This window comes from Haemaphysalis longicornis, unplaced genomic scaffold (genome assembly GCF_048455015.1).
Source record: "Haemaphysalis longicornis isolate Haplotype H1 unplaced genomic scaffold, Haemaphysalis longicornis Haplotype H1 scaffold_14, whole genome shotgun sequence".
Classification (NCBI taxonomy): Eukaryota; Metazoa; Arthropoda; class Arachnida; order Ixodida; family Ixodidae; genus Haemaphysalis; species Haemaphysalis longicornis.
This window is the reverse complement of record NW_027526245.1, coordinates 29,816,352-29,843,842: the sequence shown is the minus strand read 5'-3', so window position 1 is coordinate 29,843,842 and position 27,491 is coordinate 29,816,352. Positions and strand designations below refer to the sequence as shown.

Here is a 27,491-nt window from a genome sequence, read left to right as displayed (position 1 = left end):
CCGCGTTTAACACATGAAAAAGTCTGCGCGCGCTTGTCTCAAAATTAGGATGATTTCGCTTCATAAACCAAAATACAGCTTTGATGACTACAGCTCATGTGACATGATTGTGCAAACGCATGAACATTTTCTGTACTTAGTGGAGGCACCCACATCAGCGCACCTACAGCTGCGTACACGGTAGCTATGTGGCGTGTGCAGTTTCTCTACGCTCCGTGAACCGTGAAACCCTACATTTACGCGCAAAGCGTTCACAGCGTGCCCCATAATATCACGAAGGACCTTTCGCGAACGAAGTGGAAATGCGTGCTCTCCGATTCGTCAGAGGCGCGTGACATAAAATAATGCGCCTGCGTATTGAGAGAGAGAGAGAGAGAGAGAGAGAGAGAGAGAGAGAGAGAGAGAGAGAGAGAGAGAGAGAGAGAGAGAGAGAGAGAGAGTCAACTATAATCTGCAAAAAAAAAAAAAGAAAAAAGGGAGCACGGGGTCGGATTCCTCATTTCAGGATCCCGTTGGAGCTTGCTACCATCTTCGCACGTTCCACCAGCCGAAGCTGAGTTTTGCTGCTGGAACTGGCCAGTTCTCTCTCCCACTGCTCATGGGAAGGGTTGGGGATTGGGCGAACATTCGGGTTTCCGTTGCAGGCCCACACGATGTGGTAAAAGGTACAGATCGCACGCCAGTGTGAGCAGGTAGGGCTCTAGAGAGTGGGATTGATGGCGTAAAGGTGATAGGTGTGGGAACGTGTTTGTCCGAGTTTATGCTAGTGTTCCTTGGTGAACGACGGGTGTGCAGGAGGATACTGTTGCGCACTCAGCTTGTAGTGCTGTGTGATGCTTTGGTAAGTTACTAGGGTATAGATTGTTATGGCAATGCTAATGGTTGGAACGGGAAGGCACGGTTCGTCCTAAACGCAGACATATTCGCTAGCGCTCAATAAAAAGCATGCAGAGAAGGAGTCACATACTCGGCGTATATATTTTATTACCACAAAGCTGCAGGTCTACTGTTACCGGTACGGTAGCCGTGAATATGCCGTCCCCTAAGAAAACAATTTGCCGAAACGCTAATGCTGCATCAAAGCAAGACAAGTGGCTGTGCTGGCCTGGCAAATCAGCCCTCCTATTCGCCGTTCGCTCGCGTACTCCTAACAAGCAACTAGTCATCTTTGACATTTGACATTTGTCATCTTTGACAATGGAATCAAACAGAGCATCTATCCTTTTACAGCTGGGAACATGACAACTGCATATATAACCGAATAGGAGGGTACAGAAGAGGCGGAAACACACAAGGAAAAACATGAGCGCTGAACTGCTCATAAAGTGTATTACAGTAAAGCCAGCTCGACCCCTTTGTGAAGGATAGTTTTTATCCAGGGCACCAATGTTAAACTTTTATTCGGCAATTGAAGAAATGGAAAGAAGTTCAAGCGGCCGCTCATCCCATTCGGCTGAGAACAACATAAGACAATATGTCAAATCAGCCAGAACGATATGCAGCATATGTATAAAACGCACATATCAAGGCTAGATTACTTCTCTACGAACATTTCTGTTCATTTAGCAGTGCGTCGAAAACAAAAACGAAATGCCCGATTTTTAGTTGTTGTCAACCTAGAACGGCGCTAAGTCGAAGAGAATTCGGCGCTAAGTAGAAGAGAAGTGTGGTTCAATAGCAACTCTTACCGGAGCAGCACTCGCTTATGTCCAGGTAGACGGTGGCTCGTGACTGTAGCTCGAACAGATGCTCCTGCGAGAGAAACAAATACGCGAGGAGATAAAACTTTTGCGTAAGAGGAAACTATTGACACTAAAACCCATTTGTTATAAAATTGATAAATCATTTGCGCTTGGTGTCATTTCAGGTCAGTATATACATCCAGTCCTATTTTAAAATTTAATCGCGCAATAACCTACCACACGAACTGTTTCCTGTCCCGATTGTTGTCAGAACGTTTGCGCCAAAATAACGATACGTTGAAAGTTTTCAAGCCTGTTACACCGGTATTGGTGTTTTATGAACCGCATACTTTTGAACTCGGAATCAAGTTTCACAGCTTTCTTTTAAAGCCAAGGTTAAAAGGTTTGCGGTGCGTGGATTTTTCATGTGGGCAATCAGAAACGGCTTGAGGAAAAGCAATTTTATTTGAAACAATGGTATTTTTTCATTTATAAAAATTTTCTCCAATGCGATTATATTTCGATTGACCGTTAAGAAAAGCTTATCATTATACCGTGCGTGATTTAGATATCAGGATTACTTTCGTTTAGTGAAGGTATATAAATAACAGCTAAACAGCTTGGCTGGCCATCCAGCTACGCAAAGTGGATGGCTCGTGATTTTTTTTTTCTAAACAAATCTCAAATGTCTAGAACCGTGGTTTTGCACATGCTTCGTGAATGCCTTTCTGCAACTGTGGGAACGGTTCATCGGGTCTGTGAATATTTATCTGAACATCGACGTTCTGGAACTGCCTATTTATTTTAAAGCCCATTTTAGTGCCATTTTCTACTAAAGGGTTTCCTAGGAAGAGGAAGACGCGGCGAGGCGCATAGTGTACGGATAAAAGTATGCAGAAACTTTTAAATGCGAATGCATTTATTAGTCGGGGGTTGTCTTGCGTCCATCGAGCGGCGTGCGCCTGCATTCCTCCAGCGCGAGCGCACGTGAGCGCGCGCCTCGTAGTTCTGCCTTCGTCGTCGTCGTCGTCGTAAATGCGAATGCATTTCTTAGTCGGGGGTGGTCGTGCACCGTCGGCGTGCGCACGCAGGTGTTATCTCTCCGCGCTCAATGCCGAACGCATGCGCTTGAAGCAAGCTGTACTAGTTTGCTCGAAGCGGCAAGGACGGCGAGTACTGCGGTGTTAGTCTCGTGTCTAACGTGTATGGGAACTTGATATCGCACGCCGTTGCCACGTCTCCCGTTCGAGACACGTCTCCGTACAAGGACTTGTACACCCTTGCCTACACCGGAGACGGAGTCTTTGTAATGACCGTGTACCTCGCGCCCAACCTCGCTCGAGACGCCGTTGCCGCGCAGCTGGACGCGGCTATGGAAAGTGTGCGCGTGCGCTCCAAACCCTCTGACCCCATAGTCTTGGTTGACGACTTCAACGTTGACGTGCGCAAGAAGAGTGGCGAGTGGCTGGTCGAGTACATGCAGACCAGGCACTCTATGCATTGTCTCTCTGCCGGCTTCGACACGTGCCCCACTACCATTCACGGGAGTTGCATTGATCTGGTCTTTACGCGAAACTGTGACGCGCGTATGCTTCTCAAAGACCCTTTGACCGTGCACTTTAGCGATCACAAGGCAGTGATTGTGGCCGTCAGGTACAACGATAACACAAACAGGTGCTGATGAATAAATTATTACGTTCACACTCTCGTCATTAATTACGCCATTACTCGCAACACACTCATCGGTGCACCCAATGCGTTCGCATTTCTGCACGATTCCCTTCGGGGAGGTGCGGGGGAATTTTGTTTGGGTGTCTTTTAAATGAGGCGCAAGCATTTGCGCGTGTTCCTCGAGTTCCACCGAAGTGAAGGGGCCATCTTTGTTTTAACTGCAGAGTTCACAACTTTTCCCGCGATCCGACAGAGTTTTTGGTTCATTAGGAGCTTTGTGGACTTGAAGAGGTTCGAGGAGCAAGGGGCTTTCACTCATTTCTTGCAGCTGCAGGTATGCGCTGGCCGCGGTGACGAGCGAAAGCGAAACGCACCTAGGGCGAAGTTGCAGCGAAAAAAACGGTGAACGCATCCCGCAGAAAGTGGCCGGTGCGGCGAGGACAAACGCAGTTCTTTGGCGATCTCGCTCGGCTAGATGCACAAAGGAGAGTATGCTTTCCTCCGTGGTAGAGTGAACTAGAATATATATGTGAGAGAGAGAGAAAGCTCTTTATTAGAGGAAAGCAGAGAGGCCTGCCGGCATGTTAACGCCGACATGCTACTCTGCGGGGTACGCGAAGAGGGAAAAAGTTGCAATAGGAAGAAAGGTGGAAGGGAGAGAAGAAAGGAGAAAATAAAAGAAGAGAAAAAAAAGGAAGAAGCGTGTGCGTTGGGGTCCGTCAGTGCGACACGTGAAAAGTCTATGGGCGGTTGTACAGTGCAAGAATGGTCTGGTCGTATATCAGCTCAGCGACGCCGATGTCATTGAGATATTCAAATAATGCGGTTAGCACTTTACGCTGAGAGGAGGGAGATGGCCATGATCCCAGAAGTGCTTTTAAAGTCAAGGAACTGTGGTTGAGGCACTCGATCTTCTGTGCGAGGTTGTTTTTTGCTTGATAGTATGTAGGACAGTCCAGTAAAATATGCTCGACGGTTTCTGGTGAACCGCAGTTGTCACAATAGGGGTTCGAGGTTAGGCAAAGGCGATAGCGGTAGGTATGTGTAGGTAGCGGTAGGTAGTGGTAGGTATGTGGTAGCAAAGTCTCTACCCGACGTGTAAGTCGCTCCGGTAACCTCAGTGCCTAAGTTGGGTCGACATGATGCAGGAATGGGTGCTGGTTTTCCGGGAGAGACCAGAAGGTGCTTCTTTCCCTGAAAACAAGCTCCTTTGCTAGCCTAGAGGCATCGTGCTTCGTGAAGAAAATGTTCCTCACGTTCCGCAGTTGCAATCCTCCCTTGGCAGCCTCATCTGCTTTTTCATTCCCTATGATGCCGCAGTGGGCAGGGATCCACTGCAGTATCACGCGGTGTCCGGCGACACAAACTAGATGATTTAGGTAAGAGACATCGCGGGATATATGTTCGTGAATGCTGAAGCAGCTCGCACGTCGAAGAGATTGCAGTGCTGCCTTCGAATCCGTAAAGATTACCCACTGTGCTGGCTGCTGGCGGAGAATGTAGCGAAGTGCTTGTTTGATGGCATGAAGCTCAGCAGATGTAGATGATGTTGGGCGCTCAAGACGGTATGAGAGTGCTTGGCCGGTGGATGTAATGAAAAGCCCAGAAGAACTGCAGTCAGGCGTAGATGATCCATCAGTAAAAATGTGGGTCATACGAGAGTATTGATCACTTATATGGGCAAGTGTTAGTTGAAGGAGGCATATCTGAGGCATAACGTTTTTTGATGTGAGTCCAGGTATGTTTAATTTTATGCATAGGGGTGATAGAGTCCAAGGCGGGAAATCAGATGGCATGAGTTGTCGTGGTTGGGTCGTTGGATAGGTACAGAGATGTTTATAGTATTTAGAATTTCTGCGAAGCTCGAAATTTTGTTCCATCGTACAATACCTGCCAAGAACTTGGATTTTGCGTGCAGCGTATGCCTCAAGCATATTCGAAATGTTTCCTGCATTCTAATAATATCTAAAGGCAAGCAACCAGCCTCCGCGACAGTGCCAACACACGATGAGCCCTTAGGAAGGCCGAGGCAGGTACGCAGGCAGTTATTTCTAGCCGCATTGAGTTGCTTTTTGCATGTGGGTGACAGCCGTTGCAGAACAGGCAGGCTGTAGCGCAGCAAGCCGTCTACATATGCTTTGCAGAGAAGCACCATGGATCTGCAGTCGCTGCCCCATCGACATCCAGCAAGGTATCCAATAACTTGTGCCACCGCAGAGAGACGAGTACGTAATCGCTTGACTTCCGGCGCCCATGATAGATTTCTATCTACGATGATCCCAAGGTATTTTTGGGTTCGTGCGTATTGCAGACAACGACCGCCAAGGATTAGAGGGTATTGTCTCATCCGCTTGCGGGTGAACGCCATGGCAACGCTTTTCTCGGAAGAAAGACCCTTGGACGCAAGGTACGAAGACACATTACTCAAAGCTTTCTGCAGCCGCTGTTGCGTTGTACGATGTGACTTTGCCGCACACCAAATGCAGATGTCATCTGCATAAAGTGTGGCCTTGACGCCGGGAGGGAGCGTACGCTTTAGGTGGATAAGCGTAAGGTTGAATAATAGAGGACTTAAAACGGCTCCTTGAGGTACTCCTTTCTGTATATTGTGATGGGAAGTAGGGCCTTCTGGCGTGCACATGAAGATTTCACGTCCTTTGAGGTAGCTCGCCATCCAGGCGTACAGTCTTCCACCAAGACCAAGGACAGCTAAGGACTCCAAAATTGCAGTGTGCAAGACTGAATCAAATGCTGACTTTATATCAAGAAATACTACGGTCGGTATGTGTCCGCTTTGTAGTTCTTCTTCCAGTGAAGCGACGAGAGCGATCATGTTGTCAATAGCGGATCTGTTTCCCCGGAAGCCATTCATTTCAGGTGGGTAAAGGTTTCTGCTTTCCAAGTACCACGTAATTCTCTTAAACATCATTTTTTCCATGATTTTCCCAATGCAGCTTAGTAAGGCGATAGGCCGGAATGAGCCGAATCTTGTCGGTTGCTTCCCAGGTTTTAGGATTGCAGTAATTTTAGCGATTTTCCATTCTGTAGGAACACTACCACAGAGCCAGGTTGAATTGTAGAATTCCAGAAGGCGTAGGCGGGAATGGTGAGACAGATGGGAAATCGCTTCGTAAGGTATGTCATCATGACCTAGAGAAGAACGTTTCTTGACATTCGAGATGGCCGTGTCGAGCTCTCGAATAGAAAACGGAAGGTCCATTGCGGCTACAGCGTTTGGTGTATATACGTACAAGGGTATATACAAGGGTATATGGCATAAATCCGCTGCGCGTCTCGTCGGTTTTCGGAGTTTGCGCGTTTCTTTCAAATTGAGCATGCACAGTTCAGTCCCAATCTCCTTGAAATAGCACTGTACCGTAAATTGTATTTTCAAAACCTGGCCCGTCTGTCTGAGAAAATGAACAACCCGCGTTGAATACTTCTACTTCCACATCGCTCGCACGAAAGTTCGGGGACGAAGCACCGTTCGCGTCACTTCAACATACTTCAAGTTCTGCCGAACATCCTAATTCGTTACTTTGCACCTTTTTCTGATACGTCGTTAATAAGTATAAGGTGGGATCAGGCAGTTTCAACACCGCGCATACGCACATGCTATGTTCGTTTGAATGTAATGCCAGCTCTAGCCTTCCAATTCACGTAGCTGCAAGGGGCACACCAAGTCATGCATGGGCACGTTTCAACATATCACAACGGAATTTTCACGTTCTGTGCAGAGGTTTTTCTTCGGTAAGAAAGCTTATGGAGCCGAATTAAAATTCGATAAGCACTGTTTCCAATCTGAATTGTCTGTTTCTCTTCGAACTAATTGAATTTTGTGACGTGTGTTTCATTTATTAAAGGGACACTGAAGTGAATTTTTCAAGCTCCCGTTTTTGCTTGCACTGCGTAGACTGGCTCAAATTAGCACACTTTTCATCGTTTATCCGGTTGACTAATCGATAATTATTTTACAAAGCGCGAAAGAAGAAAAACTACCATGCGCGGTTTGCGGCGGCCGCACCAACTAAGCTGTGACGTTGGGAGGAGGGGGCACCGTGATTGGACGATGCCCAAGGTAAGCAATCAAACAAGTTTCGGTTTCGGTTTCGGTTCTGTAAAACAACATTTTTGACATCCGATGGCATCGTTGGATGGGCATTCTCAATATCACAGTAATCGTAGTACCGCGCTTCTGCCATGTTGCCGACTGTAAAATGCATAGGATAAGCCTCCCAGGACGGCTTGGAATCGTAGCATTCATTGGCTGAGCCCTACGCAGTGCATGAACGCCCTCCGCGTCCCCGCAGACGCTCAAATGCATGCGCTTTTCCCCCATATTTGGAGCTTGCCTCACTCATGCCTGTATCGTAAAAAGCGTGTTCGCACCAGTCCAAGAGTCTGTTAATTCTGGCCTGGGCCCACTGCCTGCATGCAGTCGGTGCATATGGCAACAGCACGCCAACGAGAACTCGCTAGCGCGCCAGTGCCAGCCTGCGGGAGTTCTGTAGACTAGTTCGTGGACCAATGAACGTTGCGGCCCCAAAAAAGGTGAACCCAGTATAGAAAACATCGCCGAAAAACGAAAAAGTGAACTTATAAAAAAAAAGCATGTACCCGCGGGGATTCGAACTTGCGACTGGCAAAACAACGTACCTAGCGCTCCAGACCACTAGACTACGGGAGGGGCGATGCCGTGATGGAAATATAAGTTATATAATGTATAACCAGTTTACACTTTTATTTATTTTTAGTATTTCAAGCAGCTTAGGTGACTATTTGTTGTATTGCGCTCGTGCAGTAAGCGTCCCCCGAGTTTCCACAATAGTTCACGTCTAGCAATTGCATTTCGTAGACGGAAAAGCGTTCGCAGATGCGTAGTCGTGCTGCTGACCGCTGTGCTTGTTCGCCCAGCGCAAAAAAGTGCTTCCCGCCCCCTAGTTTTACGCTGTACGATAAAAATATCACTTGATTTTATTTCCTTAGTACCTATATTGACTTCGCTGACTCTTCACCCCCTTCAAGAGGCCTTATATTTTCCTACTGGCGTACCAGTCAGCGAAGCGTCGCATGTGCGCTTGTGCAGCGCTTGTGTGAAGCGACCTTGACTTCGAGCTAGATACAGTGTACAAACTAACGAAGTAAAGAAAAGCACATTCGTCCATTCCCAAACGTGTTGTGGCTTAGCTTCAACTGATCGAGAGAATTGCGACGACCCGTCGGCGTCCGGCGGACTAAACGCTGGGCCGACTGACTCGGTCGCGGAAGGTCGGCGAGCCGTGCAGTAGCGCAGCCAATTGCCAGCTCCTCTCCTGCTGACGTCACACGAAAACTCCACAGAAAATGGGCGAGCGTAAAGAGAGGAGGACAGCATTTTCGAATTGATTTTTCTACTAAATAAATTCGCGTAAACGCGCTCAGAGTGGTCGAAACAGGGCCTAGGGACTCCGGACTACAATTCGCGCTCGTAATCCCGCATTGTTTACAAATCACTTCAGTGTCCCTTTAAAACCTTGTTTGTTATAAATAAAATGTCGTGTCGTTTTGTTACCCGTATGTTCGTTTCAGGCGTACGCCACTGCTACCGCTGTTTTCGCCGTGGTCACACGAGCACTTCCTGTCCTTCCCAACACCCGATTCCAATAAGGACGAGAACGGCTTCGCCTCAACAAACGAAGGTTAACAGAGTACTGACACGAAAATTTCATGTCACGTTTTCTTTTTTCGCTGCTATGCGTGCCTACCAGCCCACTAATCATAGAATGACATATTGGACGGTCGAGTACGGCGTAAAAATTCATTTATGGCGTCGTTTATTCGTGTCAGTTTCGGTTTCGACAAAACGAACGCCGAGCGGCCGCCATAACAGGAGGACATACCTGACGTCATCACCTGACGCGCGCGCCCAGACCGGCCGTAGTCTTCACCATCCCCACGTGGCCGGGCGGCATGACGTCAGTCGCCAAACCATAACGTGTTACACACTGCGTAGCAGCGCGCCAACCGCAGCCAGTCCGTCGGCTGCTCCACGGGAGCCGCGACGTCGCAAGTTTGGGGCTACCCGCAGATGTTGTCATGCTGGTCCGCTCTGGCTTTTTCGTGCGGGCGAAGATTAAAATGGGTTTAAAGTATGTTATACTGCATGGTTACTGTTGAAACTTGCTGGGTCACTAGCCTGGTTTTATTTATGGTAAATGGGTTTAAGTACGACGTTTCTTTTACGCTGAGTGGTTTTGGACTTTTGTTCGGTTTTCACAATCTTTTAGCTAGCTAAGCGAAGGCTACAGCTGCGGCAAGCCTGCGTGCGTTTATTTATTTTAGAACACGAATTGTTTTAGACGTTTTAGGTCTGCTTAGCCTTCTAGTTATTTCAGTGAAATGTTTTTATGAGCTCTAGGTACGCCTACGCTGTCAAAAGTGCCCCTATCCAGCGCTTGCGTATAAAAGATATGGATTGCGAATACACGTCCCTAGTGTGGTTATGGCGGGATCTCTACATGAACTACCATTGCCTACTCTAGACTGTATAGCGTCCTGCATAGCCACTATGAGACCGAAAGTGCGCTAAATGTATGATTTTTAAAATAAGATTTCAGTATAAATTAAAAAGGCCATAAATTAAGAACCTCTTTAAGAACGCTGATCTAAATGGGGGTCTTATTCCATAGAAGAAACGCTACGCCAGCTATCATTCGTGCATCAGCGGGTTCCTATAGCGACACTTAGACCACCCCTACGACCACCGGAATTAGCCACGCAATTGCTTGGCATGGTGCATCAGTAGGAGCGGTGCCTCCGTAGGCTAGTTCGAAACTGGAACTCTGCTTGCAAATATATTCCTTTGGCGCAGAAGCACCGTTGCGTACGGGATCGTCTCTGTTGTCCTTCTTTCGTGTATTGTTTACCTTTTGCGCTTTACTCGTCAGCTATGAAATACCAATTTCCCCAGAACACCGCGATTTCCTCAGCGGCAGTAATCGTGCCTCCAACAAAATAGGCAACTTTAAATGCATGAGGGCAACCATTGAGACAAAGTTGTTGCCTCGGACCACGCAGCCTAGACTTAAGTTGCAGCGTCGACTCGTTCCAATAGACAAAAGTGTCACAGTATTTCAAACCACTTTGAAAAAGTGAGCCCAACGCATATTACAAACATTACGCGTATAAAAGCAGAAGAGAGATGGGACAACCACTGTTACGGCTTCTTCCCCTACCGTTAAACTCGTATAACAGTCCTTTCCAATGAGGCGAGTATGATGGCAGTTAGGCTGAATTTTGGCAGCCATTCTTTTTATTAAGGATGCTGTTCAGGAAGTTGCAGTTTTTGGCAGCAGCATCCGAGTCATAGTTGTTTTTTTTTAATCTGCCTTTCCGCAGATCACTTCTGTATCTACCGAAAATACTTAATCCTAGCGATTGCTTGCTATTTCAAAGTGACCTGAACAACCTTTCAGCGTGGCGTTTTCATTGGTTGATGCGGCGAAACCTTATACACTCCAAAATAAGAACATTCCGCAGTCACCACCCACTCAGTCTTTATCCACATGTAATCAGCAAACTTCCGCTCACACAAGTTTACAAGTACAGATAGCTTGATATCGGCATAAATAGCAACCTTTCCTTGCAGACGCACGCTGACTACGTAACCGAAAATTTAATTGCATGCTTCTCTGCTTAAGTCGTAATTTTTTATTAGCTCCTCTTTCTTTTGAATTAGTGCTGTATAGAAAACTTTCTCTGTCTAACCTCAAATAGGCTAATGCTGTCTGGGATGAACATGTATCAAAGCTTTCTTCCTCCCTGGAACTCATCCACAAACGGACCTTATTGTTTGCTGTTGCTCTTGAACAGGTAGTATATCCTCTATGAAAGCAAACCTTAACCTTAACCGTTCCCAAGAAAATTGCTCGTTTAAGCCTCGTTAAACCTTCTCCAAAACAAAGTGCAATAACCACGACAAAAAAAAAAACGATGTTTTCTTGACACCCGTGTTCATTGCCTGACTCTTCCACTCACAAATTTAACTTGCAGTCACACCGATTTATATTTTAACTGATTTCTGAAGAAGAGAGAATGGGACCACACCACGTCGGGCCCTGTTGACCGTAATACTGGTATTGTTTCATTTAAAACGGCCATACTTGCACTGTGTCTTTTATCTCACTCTTCTCAGTAATAACCTCTGAAACATCGAGAATACCGAAATAAATGAATAAATAAAAAAACAGATATTTGACACTACACCTTTGTCTCCTTTAAGCAAGTCCACTTGAACACATCAAGCATAACAAATTTCTATGCTCAAGAGAACTGCATCATTTGCCGGATTTTAGAGGCCTCAGGACAGGTAAATCAGAGGACCTTATTCTGTTGTAAATCAGACTACCTGATTACCTCACTAGCCAACACAACGTTTCTTCCTCCTCTGTTTGCGCAAGCTTTTCCAACTTAATAAAGGGAACGGGAATACATTTTCTCACGCTGTGAATCCTCCTCAAAGTATTTTCGTGAAATTATGGCCCTGTGTTGTTTTGAATACCGGTTCTTTGTGGGAATTTTGCTCTGAAATGTAGAATTTACACTGTATTTATGTGCGAACGTCGTGCTTGTGAATGAAATTCTACGTATGAAATACTTGATTTCCAGCTCCATTTGTCTACCGTAGTTCTGGCCAACGAACTCTCACAAAATACCAGCAAAACAAAAATAAAAATGGCTATTAAGCCGCTCTTGTTGCCGTATAATTTTCCGCCAATGGGTTTAACTTATTCGTCACTAATTGAACAACGGAAGTAAAAATTAGCAGTGGCTTGGCTCGGCTATGCCAGGATTTAAGTAGCGGGCTCGGCTTGGCTCGGCTATTCCAGATATAAGTAGCTGGTTATTCTTAGGTTTCCTGGTTGTCTAGGATTGGCTGATCACCATGCTTACTGCTGCTAAAACGATTTCCAATCCAATCCAACCTAACCCAAGCTAATCCACCCCAATCCAATCCAATGCAGTCCAGTCCAGTCCAGTCCAGTCACTGCTCCTCGCGCATGCGCAGTACAGCTCTCAAGGAGCCACGCGAAACGGCTATCAAGCGGCTCCGGCGCAGCGTCAGACTTGGCTACTCCGCAGCGGAGGCGCACAGCTAGACACGCGACGGCGCCAGTGTGTCTGCCGCGGCTATGACGTCCCTCCTCTGGAAAGCGCAGACCGGCGAACGTGCAGACCGAATTCTTTACGCACCCGTACTCCAATTAGATTGGATTTCCAATCCAGCCTAATACAATCCCATTTATTTCAATCCAAACAAAATCCGACCCAATCCAATGCTGCTCGCGCTTGCGCAGTACGGCCCGTGAAGGTCCACGCGAAACTGCTCAACCTCGGCCAGTGTAGCTTACGCTACAATGATGGAGGGCAAACTATACTTGTGCCCTTTCTCGTCCACAGAGGGCGTCCCTACCTCGACCCACTCGGTGGATCCCACCTGGCCGTACTCTCCCGCTGCCCAGCTGCACAGCAGGATGCTTCGGCGGCTCCGCGATCCCAGCTCCTTCAGCTTGCCCAGCGCCTGTCCCAGGGCGAGCAAGGAGGCCGTGCTGGGCGCTGGCCGAAGGGCGCCGTGGCCGAACGAGTCCCGCTGTGCTCCCACCACGACATACCTGTCTGATGGGCAGCATAGAGGGCGATACCGTACACTTTACGGAGGCTGCACAAAATGTGGGCGTGAACGCAGCTATCAAAATCAACTCCTGAGCAAGCTTGAACTACTTTGTCACGTCTGCCTTCTGCCACGTTTACGCTAATTTATGTTCACTACTCGTATTACAATTACAACCTGATTAGATTACGCAAATGAAATGCACATTGAAAAGACGTGTGTTTGAGTTCCTGATGTTTTCCGAACGTTTCATTACTGTGGACTTGAACAGCATGCATTGTTTACCTATCTCCGTCATTAGGTCAAGACCGCGGAGGTCGCGACTTTAATTAGTAGCATGACTGGAGTCGACGGCGTCATTCCTTGCCCGCCAGTAAAAAGGATTGGCTAACAATCTTTATGGGTTGCTATAGCACTTATATACTTAATTTGCGCCAAGGTATCTGCAAGGATTCTGTGCCTTAGAACAGAACGTAAATGATGAACGTCTGTTTTGCTGAGTGCTGCACAAAATATCGCGTGAAAGCAGGATACGTTTCTTCCTATACGTAGAAATTGCTTTCTTGATTGATTGATCAATTGATTGGTTTTTATCGAGTGATTTATTAATAATTATTTTTGATTGATTGATTGATTGATTGATTGATTGATTGATTGATTGATTGATTGATTGATTGATTGATTGATTGATTGATTGATTGATTGATTGGTTGATTGATTGACTGGCTGACTGACTAATTGATTGCCTTATTGATTGATTGACTCGAACGTTTTTAATGACTGTACATGTTCAATTATTGGAAAAGTATTGCCGTATTAAATTAGTTCCAAATATTTTCAAATTAAACCATAATAAAGTATTTTCAATTAAAAGAAGTCGACGTTATACAATTGAGACGAAAGAAAACTGCCTAAATGTTCATTTAAAGAGTGCATGAGACTGCCTTTTGTTTTATTGTGTCTATTTTAATGCCATATTAAAATGCTTACTTATGTTTTTAAGTATATGTTTTAATGTTTTTATGTGTGTGCTTGTGTGACTGCATTGTATCCACTGCCGATGGGTGTCCGCATAAGCGTGAAGCCGCAACTGGGCGGCTGTTTCTCCGGCCTTCCTTTTTCGCAGCATTTTTGAGTGAAAATAAAACCGATTGTTTAATTGATTGATTGATTGATTGATTGATTGATTGATTGATTGATTGATTGAAGTTTTAAAATGAGTTTTCCCGTATTCTTCTGCGGCCATGTGCAACGGTCATGGAGTTCGCTCAAAGTTTTAGGGACCTCTCCGCTTGTGGAGCGTGAGATCTCGGCGCCGAAGGTACTTATGATCCTGTCTTTGGGTCCCTCCTTCTTTCTCGACGTTGCTATAAAAGCCATTGGCAAGTCGCCTTTGTCAGTTATATGTTTTGCGATTTCCTATGGCTAGCACTAACGTTAAGCTGAGCAACCTGTTAAGCAACGCTAAACTTTATGTCATCTGGTGACACAGTTAGACGGCGTTCGATGTCAAAGCGTAAGGTAAGGCCCAAGTCAGTCCACTGCATATACCCGTGCCCCCTCCCCCTAACCCTTTCAGCTGGGCCGTCAGTAATTTGGCAGGGCCTTTAGCAACATTGATGCCGTTGCTATGGCTTAATCCTGCATCTGCCAAAACCAGGCAGGTGAAGGACCTTCGCAGAAAAATTATAGAATGCTGAAGGCATGAATGTTTTATGCGTAGCATTATTTGCTGAGTGCCACCAGCCAGGACCGTGCAACACCAGTATTTCCACAAAAATGCAGATTTTACGGGAGTAACACCCTTAATCGTCATAATAGCGTAATTGGAGATAATTGCCCGTGCGAAATTTTGAGCGAAAAAGAAATAAGAAAAAGGAAAAGGAATAGAGATAATTGCGAACCGTGTGAGGCCTTGCATTATCACAAAAATGGAGATTTAATGAATGTAACACCTTTAATATATATAATACTGTAATTGGGGATACTTGTTCGGACAAAATTCTGAAAAACCACAAAATATGGCAGAATGCTCCTTCTTACCGGGTTCCACTGAGCCCCGCATGGTAGCGATGACGTTATTGACGAGCGCCAGGTTGAACACGTTGTTAACCCGTAGGCGCAGCAGCCTGCACTTCAGCAAACACAAATCAGGGCACTCGTCGCACGCCGCAATTAAACAAATATTAGCAGTGGCTAAGCTCGGCTATGCCAAGATATATGTAGCGTGAGCTAAGGTTAAGCTGGTAATTCTTAGCTTTCCTGGCTGTCTAGGATTAGCTGGATTATCGTGCTTACTGCTGCTTCAATGACACACACACGGTGTACGCATTATGTGACACATGTATACTTATCAAGCGGCCCCGGTGCAGCGTCACCAATCGCCCCAGAGCTAAGATGGTTCGACAGAAGCACGCCGGTGTTGCTGCGACGCACGAGCCATCGGTTCCACATCCGGCCACCCTCGCAAGATCATCAAGTGACCGGGCCGCCAAGTGCGGGACGGAGGTCGGCGAAGACTGGGCGCGTGGGGTGTGTGAGAGACGCCGGGCAGCGAGAAATGTGTGCGCCGTGTGACGTCACTGCTCCTCGCGAATGCGCAGCCCGGCTCTTTAGGACCTACGGGAAGCTGCTCAACCTCGGCCAGTGTAGCGCACGATAGAAAACATGGGCAAGCCTGTCGCTTCAATTTTTAACAGCGTAGCTGCTCTAGCGCTGGCCTTGACGGCAGCCTGGGCTAGTCTCGTGCCCCGCTCTCTCTGGGGAAGACTTCTCCGCCGCGCAAAACAGGTTGCCAGTATAGAAAAATTCATATTAATCTAAGCAAAATCAGAGCCCTTGGATTCCGTAAAGAAGTATGACCAGCGAAGCTGTGGTACGCGACATCAGAGCCGTCTTATCGGCTAATTGTCATAGAATTTGTTTCCGGATACTTGCGATAACACAACAGTTATTCGTTTTCTGTTCGGATACTTCCTTCACATGTGGTATTACTTCCGTGTGCCACCCCTCAATGTGGGAAAGCCATCTCACAAAGATCAGGCTTAAAACGATCCCCTTAAATTCGGCTTAACCTACAAGCACAAATGCATTCTTGGGAAGTGGCAATATAAGCCGTCTTTTATCAAAATATCGAGGCCCTAAGACCATGTTTTAGTTTCTATGATTTTCTTGTATTGCGGTAACCGGTTTTGCGTGGCCGGAATCCCTGGCTGAGACTGTCGTCCCTGGAACAGCTCCGCTGTTCAAAGTCATAGGGCCTCTATATTTTCATTTATACAGGACTATATTTATTCTAGGGCTTATATTGCCTTAAAAATATCTTTCCAGCAATGCATTTGTGTATAGAGGTGAAGACGACTTTAGGACCATCGGTGCGCACTGCAGCAGGCAACGGAAGAAGTAGGAATATAGGAAACGACTCTAACCCTTGGGGTATGTAAAATTTCCGGAAATAAATTACAGGGCAATTAGCCGCTAAGACGAGTCTACCATTGTGCTGAGTTTCATTAACTTGTCATAAGTAGTTAGGGCGCAGTAAAGACGTAAGGGTTACAAAATTACTGTCTGCTGTCATGGTCACGTATGGAGGCAGTATCGTTAGAGAAAACGATTTTAACTATTGTTTTACCGGCATATCTGGGAAAAAAAAACTATAAGACAGTTACTCGCTAAGACGACTCTAAAATTACGCTCTAGAAATATGCGAACGCTAAATTCAACCTCCGTAAAACTAGCCTCCAGTTTGGCTGTTTTAACAGATTTCACACTGGAAGGTGCTCGGTTTAGTTCTTCCATGGTTTGTAACAAAGTTCCTTTGAAGCGTAATGTGAAGTAGTTTTTTAGCGTTCTGAGCTGAGGTGAAAATGGCTGTACTGGCTTCTTAATGGGTCTCTATACACCTGGGTCCCGCGAATAGGGAACCACCCCATCTGGGGCCTGCGCGCACCATTCTTTATTTGAAGCTCCGTTAAAGTTGTTCACTCACTCACTCTATACACCTCTCGACCAAAATTTATTAGCCTGAAGAAAACTACGGGCAACTTATCGTAAATGTTAAACATTCCTCTATCCTACAAGGAAAATGAACCTAAGTATTGATGTTGGCTACTTTTGCAAAGACGGTCGAATTAAACGTGCATGAAAATCAAATATCGTTTCTCTAAATACACTAATCCACGGCATCGGCCAAGAATTTTGAAGTCCTTTATGAATGGACACATCAGTTGCCGAATAGTTTTAACGAGTATGCCTAATTTTTCACGAACACAGATGGCCACTTAGCTAAATTTAGAACGGAACTTAGTTACGATGCCATTCGGTGAAAGGCCGGAAAACATGGATTTGTATACCAATCTTGCGCGTTCGCTCAAAGGACTTCTGTGCGAGCGGCAACAGCGTTTCAACCGTGCTGGCTCCGAAAAAGTGATAACGGGTTGTAGCCTAGTGGTAATGCTTAACAAAAAAGTGAACACACTGTTGCAGCAGAATTAAACCCTAATGCACAACGGCTGAACAAATTCTGAACTAACCCTGATATGCAGCATTTATACTCACGTCTCCAGTGATCCATCGCCTAGCCGGAATGTCTCGTTTTTGTTCGGCTGGAAGTGGCGGGGAGCTTCGGGACCTTTTAGTGTCCTGTTTTAGATAAGGGACATCAAGATTAGATGTTTTTTTGTTTAACTGCCACATTAAAGGAGAAGCTGCGGCTCATTCCTTTTACTGTAAGTTATTAAAGCTGGCAGTAAGAACGTAAACATACAGATACTTATCACAGGATGCAAATAAAATAAATTTCTAGCAAAAATACCACCCTTGACCGTACCGGACGAACTCTTCAGAGAAAGTAAGGTCCAGTTGCGGTCCCGGGAAGGGCATTAACTGCATATGACCAACAAAAATGGGCAAACACTACGCAGGTGAGGATTATCATCGGCTCTAATTTAACTAGAAAAATTAACGGTCATAGCACGCCACTTAACGCCGCGCGTACATTTTTCCCCGATTGTGCTGAGGCCCTACGTCGTTCCCTTATCGCTATCCTACGTAAGCAGTCCGCCAAACAGTGCATTGAACGTTTTTGCAGCTCGCTGCACAAGACCTGCCACACGCCCCTTACAGTACGGTCGATCCCCGGCCCTGCAGGGTATCCTGGTAACGAAAGCGCCCACAGCCTGGCGAGTGAGGCACCTGCGTCGTGCCTCCGTCAGTATTGCAAGCGGAGCCCACTGCCATCCTGACGAAGAGCGCGAGCGTCAAAAAGATGCTCGGCGCCTTCACCTCAAATCATCAGTGACCGATAATCCAGATCCTCTGCCTTCTGGCTTATCCTGAGGAGCGCGGGTATTCCTGAACCGGGCCGGTTCCGACTTTGCCATGACCGCCGACGTCGTGGCGAGGTGGCAGGGACGCAGCATTCAGTTTGGGACCCCAGGCAATGGCTACCAGCAAGCACCAGCCTACTGCCTGCACGTCCTCAGAGTGAAACCTGTGCATACCACGCAGAACTTCAAGAGACCGGATCGGCACGGAGTTCCTCCGCTTGGATCTTGGACCCCTTGGGCTCTGTTACGCATGCCATGGCACATCTAAACCAGACCTTCCGCACGTCGTGTGGTCTTCTTGCCGGCTCCTTGCCCAACTTCGCGCCCAACACCGCCTGGATTGCGTTCAAAAAGAACATCTGTCGACGAGCCTACACTTCCTTCACTTCCCTGGCCGATGTGTAATAGTCGACCCACTGTGATTAATCTCATGGGGAAGTGCACAGAACTTTCACAAGACATAACTTGCTGCAAACCCCATACCATTTTCGGCCACGGGTTGCGGACGCACAACAATTGTGCCGCAAATTCGGGGTGATGAACAAGATTGACGTTGCCTGGTATGTTAAGCTTTTACCTCGTTTGGGCTTACTTTTACTGCTACGCAACTGTAGGCTCAGCTATAGGCCTAACGTTTACCAAGGCCCTTAGTAATACCAACAGGAAGAAGTTGAGCAAAGGGAAAAGGATGGTGATTATAGTGACAGGGCACGTTCGGCTTCGTTGTAAACGGCTATCCATAAACTAGGCAATGTTGTGTTGACGTTCGGCTCACGTGCAATAACTACATTCAGCTTACATCAACAGCATTGTGGCGTCCCGAAAGCTGATTGGCTGGCTCGGAATCGGCGGCAGACCAGCAAACGCGGGGTCCATCCTCTCCGCAGACACTGCGAGAGAAAGGCTCTTAATAAAGATAAAAATGCGGAGATTTTTGCCGGCACGACTTCGCCGACCTGCAGGAAAAGGGGGAGAGGGAAGAAACGCAGTAAATGTAGTGATTAGGCGATAATTAGACAAAAAATAAGATATATAAATGACATATAGCCTTGTTTCAGGCAAAGAAGATGAACAAGACTTTGTATGCACTAGGTGAAGGCTTCAATGTCGTAGAAACGCCAATGTCCTCATGATACTCAAATAACGCGGATAAAAATTTACCCTTGCAAGAAGCAGAGGGCCTTCGTCTAATTAGAGCCTTAGTGTTAATGGGCCACGGAGGAAGCGATCAATTGTTCTGCTGCAAATGGTACCTTTTTTCGTCATAAGCTCATGACGTGGAGCTGTCGAACATTTATTACTAGACACGACATGGAAAAACGTTCCACATTAAATGTTCATGCAATAAACTGTCAATGATCATCCACATGGATGTATCGTTACATGTATTGCATTATTTATTTTAGACTACCTCTTAACTTTAGAATAAAAGTGTGGTAGTAGCACAGATGCATTTCCAGGAGGCCGATAACCGAAGATGGCGATGCTTTTTCAAAGAAACACTACAATTTCCAGACGAACTTGTGCCTAAAGTGTAAAAATAATATTTATGAATGGTTCTAGGGCGGCATGCTTATATTAAAGAATAACGAAGGTATTACATACTGGCCGACTTTAATGAATGCTTGTATCTTAAATTTTTTAGTCTAATGAGGATGCAGATTAATTCCGATCTCATTCATAACGGGTAAATAGTAAGTGAGGCGTGAAGTTTTTACGAAGTAACGCTTGTAAATGAAGCGCCTAAATAAAGGCGTGTTGTTCTGGATATAATTACTATCGTTGCCTTCATGATTTAATATCCCACGTTCCAAAAATATTTACTGTGTTAGTGCCCCTTCTTTTCACACAGTATTGCGGCATTGACAACATTATAGCTATGACACGCTATAGTTCACTTTGCAGGCTGCGTGCAGCACTCTAGAGGCCACAAAACGCTTGGCTTATGCAAAAGAACGGAAAGTTGGGCTAGTTGGTATGTGTTCATTTTGGTGGAATACAGAAGCGCTCAAAAAACAAGGACGAAGGAACAAATAGACAGCACGACAGTAGACAGTAAGCGCCGTGCTGTCTACTTCTTCCTTCGTCCTTGTTTTTTGAGCGCTTCTGTATTCCACCAAAATGGCTTATGCAACCAGGGTGGTGCAGCATTAACTTTCCGAAGACTTTTGATTTAGTTTCACTTCAGAGCCTACCAGCAAAGTACGCAGTTTCTGCATTACCATGCCAATACAAATTCTCGGAATAATAGATTCCAGTATGTGGAAATAGCTATTATCGCCTCGTAATCTTTTCCTGTCACCTCCAGCATACGGGCGAATTCTGTTCCAGCTGTTATTTGATTCGAACAACGCCAGTCATTTGATTCATCTCAGGTCCGTTCGCACGCACATTGTTGTGTATTCTGCAGCGAAATAAGCGCAGAAAACGGCCTACTACCACCTAAAAATTACCTAAATGCTTTATTATAGTAGTGCGCCAAGTGGGTAATTCATAAAAACATCAATGAGATAAAGTCGATGAGATTCACCTATCTCCTCTTATTTCTTAGCGGCGATTATTCTGTTTCCAGCGTGCCCCGGCCAACCGAATAAAATACATCTGAGCAATTTCGAATGTAATCTTACATGGAACACAACACCTATTTTGAATAAACAACTGCAAAAGCAAGCAAAACTCCTACTAAAATCAGTCCACATGATAACATGTGAGACTAAACTAATGGCGTTCAGCCCATTTGAAGACAATAACTGTAATACATTGCTATCGCCTGAAAACCTCATGAGATGTTGCGAGGGCACACATTTTGTCTACAACGCCATCTAAGGATCTTCATCTGTCTATCTTTGAAGGCCGCTTCAGCTGAGAAACATCCACTTATTCTGGGAATAAAAATTAGTTGAATTGTATTGAACGTACAAGGGGCTTCAAAACTGAAACGGACAATGCGAGCAGTGGTCAAAAGGGGAAAAGTTGCATGTCAGTACCACTTATTAGAGATGCACCGTTGATACCCAGAGTTCGTCGGCACCAAGATTGCTTCGGTGCCGAATCATTCTCGGCACCGACGCTGCCGACGCACTCTCGGTGCGCGCAATGGCACATGCGTCTGCGCAATCTAGAATTTGTGACGCCGACACATTGCTAGCTCGAGCGAAGCTGCCCTATTACCATCAGTGCTCGGCAGGGCATCTTTAAATGCATAACGCAAGCATTTTCCCCAAGAACAACTTCGTGAAGAGAACTTGGTCTTAAACGTAATGCGATTTCCCCTACGTCAGGAATGTCGACAGTTTTTGTGACTGCCGGGTTTCCCGATAGAGCCTTGCGGATCAATTTGCCGAGTGCAGCTAAAACCACGCTTTGCTTATGGAAACCCAGGAAAAAATTTGACCACCCTTTCCAAAAAAGTGTTAAGACAAACGCGAAAACTACCTGTCATCAAAACTTCATCAAAAGTGCGCGAAAATTTTCCCTAAAAGTGCCTCGTACCTTCTTCCAACCAATTGTTAAAACGTCATACACCAAAATCGCAAACGAAGAACTAACTCATGCGGCGACTTTTTGCGCACTAATTAAACGCGTCTAAGGAAGATTTAAATGAACACCGATGCGTGATTTATGAGATAAAGGTATGCCATGACATTCTCTTTATGATCGATGCGTGTATTGCCTCCTCTGGAACCGTTCCTTCTTTGCGATTTTCAAGCAAGCCCGGTTTCGAACACAAGCGCCGTGCGTGCAGAGATCTTATCAGAGCATTCGGTCGATCAGCAGGACTGTGGGAAAATTCATTACCGTAAATTTCTAAAAGAACGCCCACCGAAATCTGACAGATATCAAGTAAAAAATACGGGCTGGGTGATCTTCAGTGAGATGCGAAAAACTACAAAAAGGTGGCAGAACCGCCACCAAAAACTGCACAGATATCAAGAAAAAATGCGAGATGGTCGAACTTGGAGTTGAAGTGGGAAAAGACAAATTAGCGACAGTATCAGCACATGAATAGAGGATTCCCGCTTTGTTTATTCCCTCATCTGCGCTAAAGCCATCGATTTTAGGAGGTGCGCGATGTTCGGGGCTTCTAGCAAACTGTATTTTTCACTCCTAAAGGGGGGTGGCGATGTTTCGGGGGAGGGTATTCTCTCGAAACTTTAAAGTAGTTTCCTGACAGAACACCATTGGTCCTACTAGGAACGTTTTCGCTTCAAAAACATCGCTGCATGCGTTGATTGCGCTGCACTGGCAACCGTGCCGTTTCACTTTCCCGCTCACATTGCTGACACAATCATAAGCCGATGCGGAGCATCCAGTTGGTATGCTAACTAGCTTGCATTAGGCATGTTAGGGTGCCCTTAGCAAACAGTAGCAGCGAAGCTTCGCTCAAGTCCGCGATAAGTCGATGAGAAACTTAAATTTAAAATTCGCGATTTTATTTGCGCATTCACAAATAATTTATTCCCTAAATTTCATCTTTTATCTTTCGATGTCGAAATTTCTAGTAAGGCGTGCGGGTTTTAACGATCACTATACTTCGAATTACCTTTTCTCCACTCATTCGAATTGAATAGTTGCAAGTACCAAAAAATTACGGCAGCGCTACAACTGACACGCTCGCTTTGTTGCGGTTTGCATACGTGGCTGCCAACATCCCCGCTCGGTGGTTTTGTGGCCGTGGGTATTTCAGGATTTTCATTCCCTGCCCAAGGGAAGTTTCCTTAAGCCAAATGTATTGTATTAGCAATTGGCAATGTCAGGGCTTTCTCAAAGGAAAGAAAATTCAAGAACTGGCAGTACGAGTTGGAGACCCAGGAAAGGGGGAATACAACCAAGCAAGCAAGCAAAGAAGGAATTCGGTATTGCGATCAGACGTGTGTCTCCATTATTTTCCACTGGCTACTCCCGCATTCTGGTATGAGCCGCATGTAGGCACGAACAATTATTTCCCGCACCAAGAAGCGCGATTGAGAAACCCAGCCACCTGCCTTCATGCACTGCGATTAGCGCCATCTTCTGGTTTGTTCATACACTATTCGTATACAACCACGGCCTCCGCGATCGGCTGCCGGCGCCGCGCCGTTGCTCCGGCCGTCCCAATCGCCCGGAGAGAGCGTAATTCCGAAGAGGCCGTTTCGCCGTTTTCCGCCGCACCGCGGCGCGCGGAGCCGATGGTTGAAACAAAAGCCGGGTATGCTGCAACGCTTCTCGAAATGGCGTTTCGTCAACTTTCGCGCTTCGTATCGCAATAAAAGGAAAGCATAGCTGATGTTATGGTTGCAAAGCGACTTATAGAACCTGATAATAATGAATTTATTTTACCTACGATTGCAGCTATGCGACTTCTTTAACATGTGCCGCACCCGCCGCGGTGGCTCAGTGGCTAAGGCGTTGCGCTGCTGAGCACGAGGTCGCGGGTTCGATTCCCGGCCGCGGCGGCCGCTTTTCTGATGGAAGCGAAAAGCAAAAACGCCCGTGTGTACGAGATTTCGGCGCACGATAAAGATCCCCAGGTGGTCAAAATTAATCCGGAGCCCTCCACTACGGCGCGCCTCATCGCCTGCGTTGCGTCGGCGCGTTAAACCCCACAATCAATCAATAACATGTGCCGCATGACGCCTTCGACACACGGATAATATTCCTTACTACCAATGGAAAATTTCTGGTGCTTAAATAACGTTCGGTTCGCTAAAAGGTGATTATTTTTCAGGTATTTCTTATCCAGGCTAACGTACTTTATATAATCTGCATGGTCAATGCAGTTCAGTAGAGCGCGGGGCGCGTTCGCGTCATACGCACGACGGATGGCTGCGCTCTTATCTGGCCTTCGAATTAATGCCTTTTGGGTGGAAGCACCCGTCATATTTTTAGGATTAACACGTTTAAAGAGCATTACGTTGAACGATAGCCTCAAAGATATGGCAATCTGTTCTACACATTTGCGTTAAGCAAGTTACAGTTTCAATTTCAGTCGCAACAAATAAAACAACTTGAAGTCAGATGCACCCCGATTTTATTGTATTCTTAAACGTATTTCGGTGACGACAGGCAAACCCAATTTTCCCTATTTTGGACCCAAGCCTAAAGACATTTAAATTTTCAATTACTGATATCGAAGCCCATCCTTGTGTAAAGCAATGATGAGAGGTTTCATGTTTTCTTTGGACATGTACACACTGCAGCTGTTTTCAGATGCCCGTTCTTCCACACGAAAATATGCGAGACTTGTCCGTATGAAAAAAAAGGTGGCGACAACAGTGTTTGCAAAATAATTTTAGTGTGACAGCGCACAACCTGCATAAAACTCCTCGTAAGATTTTCGGAATTTTGGGGGGCAACCGAATGCTTGTAATGCTGGTTTCTTTAGATAGTGCCAGTGTGTCTTTCGTTTAGAGAAAACAGCATAAAGAAGGAATAACACCATTGCAAACGGCGGCTAATTGTTAGCTGAGTTGCACGCCGCAAAAAGCGAATATAAATTAAAATCTTGTAAAAAAAAGGCATGTGTGTAAGAATATAATCAATAGGCTGCATAACAGGTGTTTCTTGGACGAGGTATCAAGCAAAAATATACAAATGTTCAACTTCTAAAAATAACTGGCAAAATCAAACACGGCGCCAATATAAAAATGCAGCCACTGCGCTCGACTCTTGCCCATAACCCAACCTACGCGGAAATAAAAATGTAACTGCAGTTCCAACAAGCGAGGACCCGATAATTCTGTAGCCGAGAAGTTTTCGCACCCAAATATCAGCGCACCTGACTGTACGCACGGAAATGTCCTGCACGGATCAAGCGCAGCAATCACAGCGCGATTAACTTTTCAGTGCTGTTCCTCGAAGCTTCTGAGACAAGCGGACTTCATGACCCGGTAGTTCGGTTTGTCACCTCAACAAAAATAAAGCTGCAACACAGTTACGCGAATTCCGGCCGTGAAAACACGCAGCAACTCAGGCCCCACAAAGCCGGCCAGGGGAGTCGGTGCAAGCTGCCGAACCATCGGCTAACACCGCCACCTCGCGGCGCGTTGCGGAGTTAGCCAAATTACATGCTTTTGCTGGGGGACGCGCCGAATGGGACGGCCGGAGCAACGGCGCGCCGCCGGCAGCCGATCGCGGAGGCCGTGATACAACCGTGGCCTCCGCGATTTGCTGCCGGCGGCGCGCCGTTGCTCCGGCCAGTCAGTAGTATTAACTCTATGCTCCGGCCGTCCCATTCGGCGCGGAAGCAAGGGGAGCGGCGTAATTTTGCTAACTCCGACACACGCCGCGAGGCGGCGCCGTTAGCCTAAGGTTGAAGCGAGGCTCGTCTGGCCGACGCTGCCTGCGCTTTGAGTTGTAAATCAGCCTTCGTTGTCGCGTCTTCGTGATAGAAAACTCTCAATATGCGGTATATGTATTTTAACTCGATCCTACAAGTACAAAGTTGTTTAACATACGTTGTTTAACACCCACGATTGCCTTTGCACGCAGCTTTAGTGGTCGTTTGCTTGAAAGGCGAATGCCATAGCCCAGGCTTCTGTCATCTCGGGCAGAGTGAATGCCAGCGTGCTGAACTATTTTTTCGCTGTTACAGCATTTTCGCGCGATATCGCTGCGCGAAAATATGGTTTTTTTCTCTTTTAAAGGGGCCCTGAAAGGCATTTTGAGCACACTAAATGAACTAGCGCAATCGTTAGATTGGGTCGTCAACGTCACCTGTGCCAAGTATTACTCCTTTACGCGCAGCGGAAAGCTCACACTTTTGTTTCAAAGTTTGTCGCCCTTTTCTCACCCTTTCCTTCGTGTTTTTGGACGCCGCCATCTTCACATGTCTACATCATCGATTCCCTGATGTTCGTCACGAGGTAGAAATCCTGCTATTGGGCGGCTTTTTCACGCACTTCCGGCAAAGAGATGTGTCGTCTGCTCAGCGTCGGCTCGCCGGCTGATCTGCCAGCGGAGTGCCGGAGTGCTTTGACATTTTACTACAAACGAAACAAGTGTAAACAAAGGCTTAACCGTTTGTATTGAATGCAACACGGCCATAACACGACATGGATTTTATCTTACGTGAGTACGTACCATAAAGAAAGCCCCGTGGCACTTCTTTGGTGCAATCGCAGAGAACGCCCTGAGCCGAATGCCCGGGTTTTACGCGTACACTTTATTCAACTTTAAAACAATCCAGAGATGCGTTTCGAACGAACGCACCGTCACAACATGCGTTTTCAAGTCTGAACCGCGATTGACAGACGATGGGTTGCCTCCTCCTGCCCGTCGTAAATTCGGCACTCACCTTACACCCGGTTTGCGGGGACGAACAGCGAGTCACAACTCTGGCGCGCAAGTGAGAATGCTTTTAGCCAGGCACACTACACATACCCAATGCGAGGTTGAGTGGTACGTCGTTCGAGAAAGATAATCCAGACCATGGGAAGCACTATCCACCAGCGGAAGTACAATGTGGCATTTCATCGCGAAACGAAGGCGTCCACAACACACAGGAGGCGATGCACACACACACACACAGCTTCGGTCGCTGCATTGGCTTAGCTGCAAGCTTCGTTCGGACAATCAGCGATGCTACGACGATACAGAGCTGCGTGAGGACAACGTGCTAACCACTTCACGTATTTAAAAACACAGGGGCAAAGAACTAGATTCATCGGAAGCAAAAAATCTCCTCCATTATAGTGCCTTTCAAATATACTGGCTACTGTGCCGAGGGCGGGCTCCAGGCGGACGCCGGGAGCGATGTACGCGGACGGCTGCCGCTTGGGGCGCTGCCGTGCGGGAGTGTGTAAGGTCCCTAAAATTACTAAGGTAGCGCCATCTTTAGATCTCGCCGCCTTTCGCCCTCGCCCGCGCTCCTCTCTTACTTCGTTTTTTGCCATTTTCTTTTTCGCCGGCGAACGCCGCGCGCCATTGGCCAAGGGAAAAGTCACGTGGTTTTGTTTTTTTTTGCTCCGCCGCCGCGTCGCCTCGCCGATGCCTCGCCGGCTGGGACATTGCGCAACGCCGCCGCTGCGACGCCATTGCTGGCTTCCGAGCCACCGTCGCCACCGGGCTTCAGTACCGGCTTTATCGTAGGCGCCAGCTAATAGCAAAGTAAGAATTAGCTGCTCGTTTCGAAAAAATGTCGCACCGGTGTCGTTTTAGGTTGCTTCTCGGTGTCGATGTGTT

At 46.6% G+C, this 27,491-nt stretch overlaps 1 protein-coding gene across 2 annotated transcripts in view; it reads right to left on the bottom strand.

The window, feature by feature from the left end:
* The window catches only part of LOC144165221 (aminopeptidase NAALADL1-like), a 105,068-nt gene that overhangs the window by 29,782 nt on the left and 47,795 nt on the right, over positions 1 to 27,491 (bottom strand). For both annotated transcript variants that reach the window (XM_077695337.1, XM_077695336.1), the window contains 5 exons: positions 19,129 to 19,219; positions 17,560 to 17,643; positions 15,046 to 15,131; positions 12,805 to 13,007; positions 1,689 to 1,752 (listed from right to left, as the gene is read on the bottom strand). In XM_077695337.1, coding sequence (XP_077551463.1) covers positions 1,689 to 1,752; positions 12,805 to 13,007; positions 15,046 to 15,131; positions 17,560 to 17,643; positions 19,129 to 19,219 — 528 coding nt within the window. The remainder of the gene's footprint in view (positions 1 to 1,688; positions 1,753 to 12,804; positions 13,008 to 15,045; positions 15,132 to 17,559; positions 17,644 to 19,128; positions 19,220 to 27,491) is intronic.